The sequence below is a fragment of the Rhinopithecus bieti genome, unplaced genomic scaffold, assembly GCF_001698545.2.
Source record: "Rhinopithecus bieti isolate Rb0 unplaced genomic scaffold, ASM169854v2 scaffold_10685, whole genome shotgun sequence".
Taxonomy (NCBI): domain Eukaryota; kingdom Metazoa; phylum Chordata; class Mammalia; order Primates; family Cercopithecidae; genus Rhinopithecus; species Rhinopithecus bieti.
Genome location: NW_016806950.1, coordinates 483,325 through 495,609, shown reverse-complemented (window position 1 = coordinate 495,609; position 12,285 = coordinate 483,325). Strand labels below are relative to the sequence as shown.

General features: G+C 43.8%; 1 protein-coding gene across 3 annotated transcripts in view; it reads right to left on the bottom strand.

Moving 5' to 3' along the window:
- Positions 1-12,285, bottom strand: part of SOCS7 (suppressor of cytokine signaling 7) — a 57,632-nt gene that overhangs the window by 23,347 nt on the left and 22,000 nt on the right. For all 3 annotated transcript variants that reach the window (XM_017878985.1, XM_017878986.1, XM_017878987.1), the window contains one exon: positions 6,908-7,036. In XM_017878985.1, coding sequence (XP_017734474.1) covers positions 6,908-7,036 — 129 coding nt within the window. The remainder of the gene's footprint in view (positions 1-6,907; positions 7,037-12,285) is intronic.

Genomic DNA, 12,285 nt, shown 5'->3' with positions numbered 1-12,285 from the left:
AAAAAAAAAAAAAAAAAAAAAAAAAAAAAAAAAAAAAAAAAAAAGAAGGTAATAATCCAGGAATAAGTCTAGTTAGCAAATACACTCAAGGGAGTCTTACAGTGTTGCTGGAGGGGGTCATGCAGCCAGAGCAAGGAGGGGAGCCCTATCAGTGGCATGACCCTGTACCTATAAAATAAGGACAAACCACTTACTGGGGAGATGCCCAGAGACACTGGTCACAAATCCCCAGGAAAGGACTCCTGGCTTCCTTCTTTCACAAGCATAAGTGAAATAATCTCTTCTTAGTATGCCTAATACCTCATCAGCAAATGTTTGAGTGTTCTAATACACAAAATAATATAGAGCAGGCTGGGCGCGGTGGCTCACCCCTGTAATCCCAGCACTTTGGGAGGCCGAGGCAGGTGGATCACCTAAGGTCAGGAGTTCGAGACCAGCCTGACCAACACGGTGAAACCCGTCTCCAAAAAATACAAAAAATTAGCCAGGCGTGATGGTGGGCACCTGTAATTCCAGCTACTCAGGAGAATTGCTTGAACCCAGGAGGCAGAGTTTGTGGTGAGCCGAGATTGCGCCACTGCACTCCAGCCTGGGCACAACAAAGCAAGACTCCATCTCAAAATAATATAGAGCAAAGGAAAGAGAGTTGTTGCTCTGGATGACCTGGCAATCAGATAGGTAAGATAAAATAACGACAAAGGGCATCTCAAGGGATATCAGAAGGACATCTGAGGGGCCACCCAGAGTATCATTCAACACATATATCTTGAGTACCACCTTTATAGGGCCAGGAGAACACCAGAGATACCACCTTAAATACTTCCTATGCACCTACATCTTAGAGACCACTGAGAAAGGTAACATCTGTTGAGTGCTTACTCTGTGTCAGGCATTGTCTTAAATATTTTACATGAGTTAATTCTTGCATTCCTCAAAACAATCCTGTAAGTTAGATACTATAATCATCCCCATTTTACTGTTGAGGAAACTGAGGCAAGAGAGGTTCAGTTCATGCCTAAGATCACAGAGCTAATAACTGGCAGGACCTGGGGTAGCACTCGGTGTTCTGGATCCAGAACCTGTACTTTTTAACCACTATGGTATATAGCAATGGTTCCCAACTGGGTATGATTTTGGCTCCCAGGGACATATGGAGACATAATGTGATTGTCACAGCTTTAGGGGGGCGGGTGAGTGCTCCTGGTATTTAGTGGGCAAAAGTCAGGGCTTCCTCCAATACACAGGACAGACCCCACAACAAAAAACTGTCCAGCCTAAAATGTCAATAATGCTGAGCTGAGAAACCCTGATAAACAGGGAAGACATGTCACTGAACAAGTAATTATAAACTTAACAAGGGTTACAAAAGAGGAAGTAACCAATTTCCTTAAAAAGCTGTACAATTCAGCCAGGTGCGGTGGCTCACACCTGTAATCCCAGCACTTTGGGAGACCAAGGCAGGCGGACCATGAGGTCAAGAGTTCAAGACCAGCCTGGCCAACATGGTGAAACCCCGTCTTTACTAAAAATACAAAAATTAGCTGGCCAAGGTGGAAGGCGCCTATACCATCCGAGTACGGGAGGCTGAGGAAGGAGAATCGTTTGAACTTGGGAGGTGGAGGAGGTTGCAGTGAGCCGAGATCATGCCACTGCACTCCAGCCTGGGGGACTGGGGGAGACTCCATCTCAAAACAAACAAAAAAGATCTGTCCAACTCAAAGCGTGTTTTGTTTTTGTTTTTGTTTGAGATAGGGTCTCGCTCTGTCACTTAGGCTGGAGTGCCGTGGCGCAATCACAGCTCACTGCAGCCTTGACCTACTAGGCCTAAAAGATCCTCCTACCTCAGCCTCCCAAGCAGCTGGGACCAAAGGCGCATACCACCACGTGCGGTTAGGTGTTTTTGTTTTGTTTTTGTAGAGATGAAGTCTCTCTATATTATCCAGGCTAGTCTAGAACTCCTGGGCTCAAACAATCCTTCCACCTCTACCTCCCAAAGTGCTGGGATTACAGATGTGAGCCACCAAGTCTGATCAAAGTATGATTTTTTAAAGACATTTTTTCTTCATGAACTTTACAGATGAAGATTCTCTCAATTAAAAAGGGTATGTCTGCTTTTAGCTTGGCTCTAATAGGATCAGAGGTTTTGTGTGAAATCAGTCACACTCTCACTGCTGTCTGGTGTTAGGGGTTTAGTTTTTTTTTTGTTTTTGTTTTTGTTTTGAGATAGTCTCTGGAGTGCAGCGGCGTGACTTGGCTCACTGCAACCTCCGCCTCCCAGGTTCAAGTGATTCTCCTGCCTCAGACTCCTGAGTAGCTGGGATTACAGGCGCCTGCCACCACGCCCAGCTAACTTTTGTATTTTTAGTAGACACGAGGTTTCACCATATTGGCCAGGCTGGTCTCAAACTCCTGACCTCGTGATCCGGCCACCTCGGCCTCCCAAAGTGCTGGGACTACAGGTGTGAGCCACCGGGCTCAGCAGGGATTTAGTTTATAATTGTGAAATGGATGAGGCCAGACTGAGATGTAATCAGTGACCTCAGATCTGCTGGGACCAGGATTCAATATTACAATAACCCAAAACTTCAAATTTAAAAAAAAAATTATATATATATTTACATTAAAAAAAAAAAGGGAGAAAAGATAAGGTCAAACCAAACTCAGGCACCATTATTTTACCAAGGGTTCCTCCCCCAGATGCTAATTATTCAATTTATTCTATTCTACTTAATTTATCTCTGTTCCTTATTTGTCACCACTCAGAACCTTCCCATTAGTTCCAGCTTTGCAATTCCTGTGATCCCTGGTATCCCTTTGACATCAGTCTTTTTTTTTTTGAAATGGAGTCCCACTCTGTAGCCCAAGCTGGAGTGCAGTGGCATGATCTTGGCTCACTGCAACCTCCAATTCCGGGGCTCAAGCAATTATCATGTCTCAGCCTCCCAAGTAGCTAGAACTACAGGTGTGTGCCACCATGCCCAGCTAATTTTTTGTATTTTAGTAGAGATGGGATTTCACCATATTGCCCAGGGTGGTTCAAGACCCTGAGCTCAGGCGATCTGCCCAACTTGGCCTCCCAAAGTGCTGGGATTACAGGCATGAGGCACCGTGCCCAGCCTGACACCAGTCTCAACACCTTCCTACTGCATCCAGCTCTGGGATCTAAGCCAGAAAAACCTGAGATCGCATCCTAGCTCTGCAACTCACTGGACCTCAGTTTCTTTTGCTTTTCCAAAAAGAAAAAAAAAAGGAGATTGTACTATCCCCTCAAAGGATAACACTTGGTTAAATGGAATAACACCTGGCTCCTTGTAGGTGTTCAGTTTTCATCATTGCAAAGTTTGAACACACAGGATCCTTTCTGAATCGATCAAGTTAAAATCCTTGACAGACGAACAGAGCTCAACCTAAATGCTAATACCTACCTCCTTCCTCACCCCAATCCTCTCCTCTAATGAAGTCAAGCTTATATAATGCCTTCCCCTTTATGATAAGCAAAAGAGGGCAGCAAACAGTGGTAAAGGCTTTGTCTTCTTTGGCCCTATCCTTCAAAGTGAGGTCACTTAGGGTTGCGGGGCAACAACTCTGCTTTGCCCCCTCAACTTGGTTACAATTTTAAGTCTACACAGATCTTTAACTGGAGCATTTGCACCCTCCTGCCCCCAATAAACATGGTTCTACCTTCTTTAGGTAGTTTCCATAAATGCCAGCAAACTTTCAATCTGATTACTACTACCTCTTCCATTATAACAGACTGGTGGGAAATAAAGCCAAGGATTTGTAGTCGGGCCCAGGTTTGAATTCTGGCTTCAGCACTGATCAACTGAGTTAACTTTAGAATAAATAATCTAACTTTTGAGCCTCAGCCGCAGTTTCCTCACTGGCAAAATGAAGTCTTATGTATTATTTTATTTTTAAATTTATTGTATTTTATTTTTTTGGAGACAGAGTCTCCCTCTGTTGCCCAGGCTGAAGTGCAGTGGCGCAATCATGGCTCACTGCAACCTCCACCTCCTAGGTTCAAGTGATTCTCCTGCTTCAGCCTGCTAAGTAGCTGGGACTACAGGTGCCTGCCACCACACCTGGCTAATTTTTGTATTTTTAGTAGAGGTGAGGTTTCACCATGTTGGACACATCATTATTATTATTATTATTATTTTTGAGACAGAGTCTTGCTTGGGGACCTAGGCTAGAGTGTAGTGGCACAATCTCAGCTCACTGCAATCTCAGCCTCCTGGGTTTTAAGCGATTCTCCTGCCTTAGCCTCTGGAGTAGCTAGGATTACAGGCGTGTGCCACCACGCCTGGCTAATTTTGTATTTTCAGTAGAGGCGAGGTTTCACCATGTTGGTCAGGCTGGTCTCGAACTCCTGACCTGAGGTGATCCACCCACCTCAGACTCCCAAAGTGCTGGGATTACAGGCGTGAGCCACCGCGCCAGGCCATATTATTTTAATAGATTGATCTGTATTACCTAACTTTGAGGTTGTTGTAAAAATGTCAATGTATTTAAATAAAGAACCTGGCCAGTACCTGGCATCTAACAGGCACTCAATATTAACAGTGGCAAACACTATACACTCTAGCCCTTAATACGATGCTAAGAATCTTGGTTAAAATATCTGCAGACAGGGTACATTTGTAGAATGAAATAAGCTGTAACTGAGGAGTCCAATATTCCACGAAGTTTCTCAATATTCTACCAGTAAAGTGATGCTCCAGAGTCCAGAATTTCTCTGAGATTTTCCAGGCTTGCCCACAGGCAGAGCTGACTACCCTAACCTTGCTGGTCATCGCCACATGCTTTATACTGACTTGAACATGTGCTCTCACACCTTTGTCTTCCTTCCTGTCCCCTCTTTGAGACTATGACTTCTCTGAAGGCAGAAATGTAGCTTATTTTTTATAATAAATTGCAAAATAAATGTTTGTTAAACAAAACCCCCCAAAAGCCAAAACTTTAAAACTGCTAAGCAGAGTCAACTCCTATATGGAAGGAATCTAACTTTTCCCTTTAAGCAAGTCAACTGCACAAGACCCAACTGTGTTGACAGCACTGAGGCAAAACTAAATGAAGTGAGAATTAATACAGTTCACACCCTGTCATGCCTTATTTAAATCACCAAGATTACAAGAAACATTCCTGTCACCTGGCTCAATCCTGTTCCTAGTCTTCTGCCTGAGGCTCCCCTGAGCTCCTACAGTTCAGACTAATTTCTTGGCATTCTGTTTAAGAATCTTAATTTGATTCAATGGTAAAGCATGAAGTTCTCATTTTAAATTGTTTCTTTTTTTGTTTTTTTTTTTTTGAAAGAGTCTGGGCTCTGTCGCCCAGGCTGGAGTGCAATGGCGCAGTCTCAGCTCACTGCAACCTCCGCTTTCCCAGGTTCAAGCAATTCTCCCACCTCAGCCTCCCGAGTAGCTGGGATTACAGGCACCCACCACCACGCCTGGCTAATTTTTGAATTTTTAGTAGAAACCAGGTTTCACCATGTTGGCCAGGCTGTCTCGAACTCCTGACCTCAGGTGATCTGCCCTCCTCAGCCTCCCAAAGTGCTGGGATTACAGATGTGAGCTACTGCCCTATGCCTTTTTTTTTGAGACAGGGTCTCACTGTGTCACCCAGGCTGGAGTGCAGTGGCTTAATCTTGGCTTATTGGAGCCTCTGCCTCCCAGGCTCAAGTGATCCTCCCACCTCAGCCTCCCAAGTAGCTGGGACTACAGATGCCCGGCATCACACCCAGCTAACTTTTGTGTATTTTGTAGAGATATGGTTTCACCATGTTGCCCAGCCTGGTCTTGAAATCCTGGACTTGAGCAATCTGCCCGTCTCAGCCTCCCAAAGTACTGGGATTATTACAGTGTGAGCCACCATGCCTGGCTTAAGTTGTTTGTATCTTACAAGTTCCTCATATTAATGTCCTTGTCATTTTGTCTTACCAACACTATAAAGGCAGATTGCTCCAAACAATCCCCTCTTGCCCTCCACAAACTATACAGACACCTCCTTAACTTAGTGGGCAGGAAGACTATACAATCACACCAGCAAGAATAGCAACTGCCCAGTGCTCCCAAATGGAGAGAGGTCTTGTATTCATTAATGGTAGGGACGGCAATATACAAAACAAAGAATTTATTGCTCAGCAGCAAGTTTAGTACAACATGGGCAAACCCACAGCAGATACTTCCTAACAGAGCGCAATGTGCAATTGGATTTGGCCCTTGTTTTTTCCTTTTTTGGGGGAAACAGGGTTTTGTTCTATCACCCAGACTAGAGTGCAGTGGCACGATCATGGCTCAGTGCAGCCTTGACCTCCTGGGCTCGAGCGATCCTCCCATCTCAGCCTCCTAACTAGCTGGAACTACAGGCATGTACCACTATGTCTGGCTAATTTTTTAATTTTTTTAAGAGATGGGGGTCTCAAATTCCTGGGCTCAAGCAATCCTCCCACCTTGGCCTCTCAAAGTGCTGGGATTACAGGCATGAGCCACCATGCCTAGCCAGACTGAGCCCTCCTGACACTCGCCCCTGCCTTTCTGGTAAACATTCTCTTACCTTTCCCATTCCTATGGGTAGGACCTGAGAGCTCTCACCTTTCTCCTTCACTTATAAATGTTGACATGCCTAGATCAGGGACACCTCCAAATGTCAAATGTTCACATGATGCCTGGACATCAGAGGTGGAAGCAGTTTTCTCATTCATGTGGTCAGAGAAGCAAAGATTCCTCCTCAGTATGCTGAGAGATTAACGTACAAAGGCAGGGATTAACCACAGGACCAGGAGTGGTGGCTACAACAGCCAGGGGAAAAAAGCTTAACCGTGGCCTTTTGTGGGGGTGGTGTTTTTTGACACTAAACTGGATCATATCGAAGTTAAGTTAAATAATTAACAGAAGTACAGCCTTACCTGGAACCCTGGATCTTAAGAAATAGAGAAACTTTCCATTCTTGGAGTGCATAATGGCTCTCTTAATAAACTCTACAACAGATTGACAGCGGTCCTCAAACTTAGGATGACACCACAGGCTGAAGGTTCCTGCCATGGAAAATTAAGAAGTAAAAATTTTAAAACTTACTTTAGAAGATATGAGAGGCTGGTTTGAATATTTTAACAATGATTCTCACTTTTGGGAGGGCAGTTTGGGGGCAAGCTGGCTCAAAAGTCTCTGAAGCTACCTGTTCCTGCTTATCTCACAGTTAACTGTAAAAAGATGTTGCCTTTTGTAAGACATAAATTAGATCTTACAAAGTTTTTGTTAAGTAAATACAAGTTAAGTACTCCTTATCCGAAATGCTTAAGACCACAAGTGTTTCAGATTTTGGATTTTTTTCAGATTTTGGAATATTTGCATTATACTTACCCGTTGAACACCCCTAATCCAAAACTCTGAAATCCAAAGTGCTCCAATGAGCATTTCCTTTGGGCATCATGTCAGTGTGCAAAAGTTTCAGATTTTAAGCATTTTGATTTCAGTTTAGGGATACTCAACCTTTAATAATTTCAAATCAGAAAAAAGATATGAAATTTTTCATCAAGTATGAACATTAATCTTTAAATCACAGACCTCCTCTCTCTCTATATATGTACTTATGTATATTAAGTATAGGTACAGTCATGCATTACTTAATGAGAGGAATATGTTCAGAGAAATGCATCATTAGGCGAATATCAGAGTGTACTTATCCAAACCTAGATGGTGTAGCCTACTACACACCTAGGCTATGTGGTAGAGCCTATTGCTCCTAGGCTACAGACCTGAATAGCATGTTACTGTGCTGAATACCGGAGGCAACTCTAACACAATGGTAAGTATATGAATACTTAAACATATTTATGTTTAAGTATGTACCTAAACATACTTAAACATAGAAAAAGTACAGTAAAAATACAGTAATATAATCTTATGGAACCACCGTCATATATGTAGTCTATCATTGACCAAAATGTTGCTAAACAGTGTATGACTGTGTGTGTGTGTACACATATAAGCAGATCTTTGAATAACATTTTGTCAGTGTTGTTTCCTTGTAACTTTTTTTTTTTTTTAGATAGGATCTTGCTCTGTCACCCAGGCTGGAGTGCACTGGCGTGATCTTGGCTCACTGCAACCTCCACTTCCTGGGTTCAAGTGATTCTCCTGCCTCAGACTCCTGAGTAGCTGGGATTACAGGCACCTGCCACCACGTCTGGCTAATTTTTGTATTTTTAGTAGAGACAGGGTTTCGCCACATTGGTCAGGCTGGTCTCGAACTCCTGACCTCAAGTGATCCACCTGCCTTGGCCTCCCAAAGTGCTGGGATTACAGGTGTGAGCCACCATGCTTGTTCCCTTATAATGTTGATAAGAAAAAGAAATTGATTTCCGGCCAGGACCACTGTCTGTGTGGAGTTGGCACATCTGCATGGGTTTTCTCTGGGTATGCTGGTTTCCTTCCATATCCCAGAGATGTTGTGTAAGGTGAAATGGCATGCTAAGCTGTGCCAGTCTGAGTGAGTGTGGGTATGTGGGTATATACCCCCCGATGGAATGGTGTCCTGTCCAGAGTTGTTCTGCCTTGCATCCTGAACTGCCACAATAGGCTCTGGCCACTTGTGATCCTGAGCTGGAATACTTGGGTAAATGATTATCTAATTTGTTTTCATTAATCTTTCTTACAAGTGTGTATAGTTTACATATATTTCACTGTTTAATATTAGAAGTGTTTTGGTCTTTTTTTTTTTTTTTGAGATGGAGTCTAGCCCTGTCACCCAGGCTGGAGTGAAGTGGCGAGATCTCGGCTCACTGCAAGCTCCGCCTCCTGGGTTCACGCCAATTCTCCTGCCTCAGCCTCCTGAGTAGCTGGGACTACAGGCACCCACCACCAAGCCTGGCCAATTTTTTGTATTGTTAGTAGAGATGGGGTTTCACCATGTTAGCCAGAATCGTCTTGATCTCTTGACCTTGTGATCCGCCCACCTCAGCCTCCCAAAGTGCTGGGATTACAGGCGTGAGCCACTGCGTCTGGCTGTGTTTTGGTCTTTATGTAGAAGTTTGGTCTTTATTCCAGCCTGACCAACATGCAGAAACCCCATCTCTACTAAAAATACAAAATTAGCCGAGCGTCGTGGTGCATGCCTGTAATCCCAGCTACTCGGGAGGCTGAGGCAGGAGAACTGCTTGAACCCAGGAGGTAGAGGTTTCGGTAAGCCAAGATTGCACCATTGCACTCCAGCCTGGGCAATAAGAGCGAAACTTCATCTTAAAAAAAAAAATTGGTTTTGTTATGCGTCTTTTTGCTTAAAGTCAGTTTCTAAGAACCTATTAATGACCTTTAAGTGAGGACTGACTGACTTATGTATGTACACTGACCCTTGAATAATGTTGGGGGGGCATGAACCCAATCCCAATGGCCCAACATCCTCCTCAACCCCACCAAAATCAAAAATCCACATATAACTTTTGCCTCCCCAAAAACTTTACTAACAACCTACTGTTGACTGAAAGCCTTATCAATAATTTAAACAGTTGATTAACATATGTTTTATATGTGACATGTATTATATACTGTATTCTTACAATTAAGCTAGAAAAAGGAATACTATTAAGAAAATAAGAAAATATATTTACTATTCATTAAATGGAAGTGGATCATCATAAAGTGATCATAAAGTGGATCATCATAAAGGTCTTCATCCTCATTGTCTTCAAACCAAATAGACTGAGGAAGAAGAGGAAGAGGAGTGTGTCTCAGGGTTGGCAGAGGTAGAGAAGGTGGAAGGGGAGGCAGGAGAGGAAGGCACACATGGTATAAATTTACAGAAATGTTATAATTTGTCTTTTTTTGCTTTTTGTATTTTTTAGAAACAGGGTCTCACTCTATCACCCAGGCTGGAGTGCAGTGGTGTGATCACAGCTCACTGCATCCTCGAACTACTGGGATTAAGTGATCCTCCTGCCCTAGCCTCCTGCATAGCTGAAGCTACCAGCCCAGGCTGGTCTTGAACTCCTGGCCTCAAGTGATCCTCCTGCCTTGGCCTCCCAACTGCTGGGATTACAGGCATGAGCCTCCACACTCAGGCTTGGTTTTTCATTTCTCTAAAAATGTTTCCATATGGTACCAATTCTTCTTCCCATTTGCTTTGGTTTTAGTGCCCATATCATCGAAGGGTCCAAGTCTAAAATAACTCAAAAGCAGTCTCAAATAACCTGAACCCTTCTGCCAGATTGCCTGACATCAATGTTTTCTGGCACTGTTTCTTCTATGTCTTCTTCCTCGTCATCTGGCACTGGCTCAGAAGAACTCATCTCCATCAAGTCATCTTCAGTTAATTCCTCTGATGTGGTGTTCTTGAATTTCTCTAAAATCCCTATCTTGAAATTCTTCACCCCTCATCTTCTATTTTTGCCATATCTCTTTCATGATTTCCTTGATTGGCTCTGTCACAGATCCTATGAAGTCACACATAATTTCTGGACACAGTTTTCTTCAGCAGGAATTTATTGTTTTCGGCTTGATGGCTTTCACAACTTTTTCTTTTGAGACAGGGTCTCACTCTGTTGCCCAGGCTGGAGTGCAGTGGCATGATCACTGGCTCACTGCAGTTTTGACCCCCCCGAGTACCTGGGACTAGAGGTATGCATGACCATGCCCAGCTTATTTTTGTATCTTTTGTGGAAATGTGGTTTCACCACATTGCCCAGGCTGGTCTCTAACTTCCAGGTTCAAGTGATCTGCCCGCCTTAGCCTCCCAAAGTGCTGGGATTACAGGCATGAGCCACTGCACCTGGCCCACAACTTCTTCTATAACAACTACGGCATCTTTTTTTTTTAGATGGAGTCTCACTCTGTCGCCCAGGCTGGAGTGCAGTGAAGTGATCTTGGCTCACTGTAACCTCCACCTCCCAAGTTCGAGTGATTCTCCTGCCTCAGCCTCCCAAGTAGCTGGGATTATAGGCATGCGCCACCAGGCCTGGCTAATTTTTGTATTTTTAGTAGAGACGGGGTTTCGCCACGTTGGCCAGGCTGGCCTCACACTCCTGATCTCAGGTGATCCACCCACCTTGGCCTCTCAAAGTGCTGGGATTATAGGCGTTAGCCACTCCACCCGGGCAACTATGATATCTTCAATGGAGAAATCCTTCCAGGCATTCATGATGTTCTATCGGTGTCTTCTTCCACAGCACTTAAAATCCTTTGCATAAAGTACCAAGTGCAATGAGTGTGAAAGGTCCTTATGACCCACCTGATCTAGAGGCTGAATTAGAGACGTTGTGTCTGGGGGCAAGCAGACCACTTTGACACCTTCAGTGTTGAACTCATGGGGTTCTGGGTGGCCAGGAGCATTGACCAATATCAAAAGAGCTTTAAAGGCAGTCCCTTACTGGCAAGGTACTTCCTGACTTCAGAGACAAAGCACTGATGAAACGAATCCAGAAAAAAAGGTTCTCATTGTGCATGCCTTCTTGCTGTACAACCAAAAGACTGTAGCTTTATAGGTAAAGGTAGTCCTGATTATTAACCCAATTGCATTTGCACAAAACGAGAGAGTTAGCCTACCCCTTCCTGCCTTAAATTCTGGTTCTTACTTCTCTTCCTTACTAATAAATATCCTTTGTGGCATTTTCCTTCCCCCAGAATAGGGCATTTTCATCTTCATTAAAAACCTGTTCAGGCAGATATCCTTTCTCCTCAGTGATTTTCCCCGTGGTGTCTGGGAACCTGTCTGCTGCCTCTTGGTCAGTAGAAGCTATGTCTCCTGTTATCTTGACATTTTTCAAGTCAAATTGTCCTAAAATTATCAAACCATCCATTGCCGGAATTAAATTCTCCAGCTCTAGTTCTTTTACTTTCCTCTTGCTTTAAGTTGTCATATAACGACTTTACTTTTTCCTAAATCATATTAATCTATCTATAGGTATGCTTTGCTTTTCTGTTTTCTTTTTTGAGACAGGATCTTGCTCTGTCACCTAGACTGGAGTGCGGTGGAGCAATCATGGCTCACTGCAGCCTTGACCTCCCAGGCTCAAGCAATCCTCTCACTTCAGCCCCGTGAGTAGCCAGGACCACAGACAGGCATCACCATGCCCAGCTAATTTTTAAACATTTTAGATCTCACTATGTTGCCCAGGCTGGTCTTGAACTCCTGCCCTCAAATGATCCTCCCAACTTAGCCTCCCAAAGTGCTGGGATTACAAGCATGAGCCACTGCACCCGGCCAAGGTATCCATTTCTTATAGCAGCAATCTGGCACCCATATAAAAGCTGCATTTTCACTATGAGATTAAAAAGTATTTCACAATAAGGG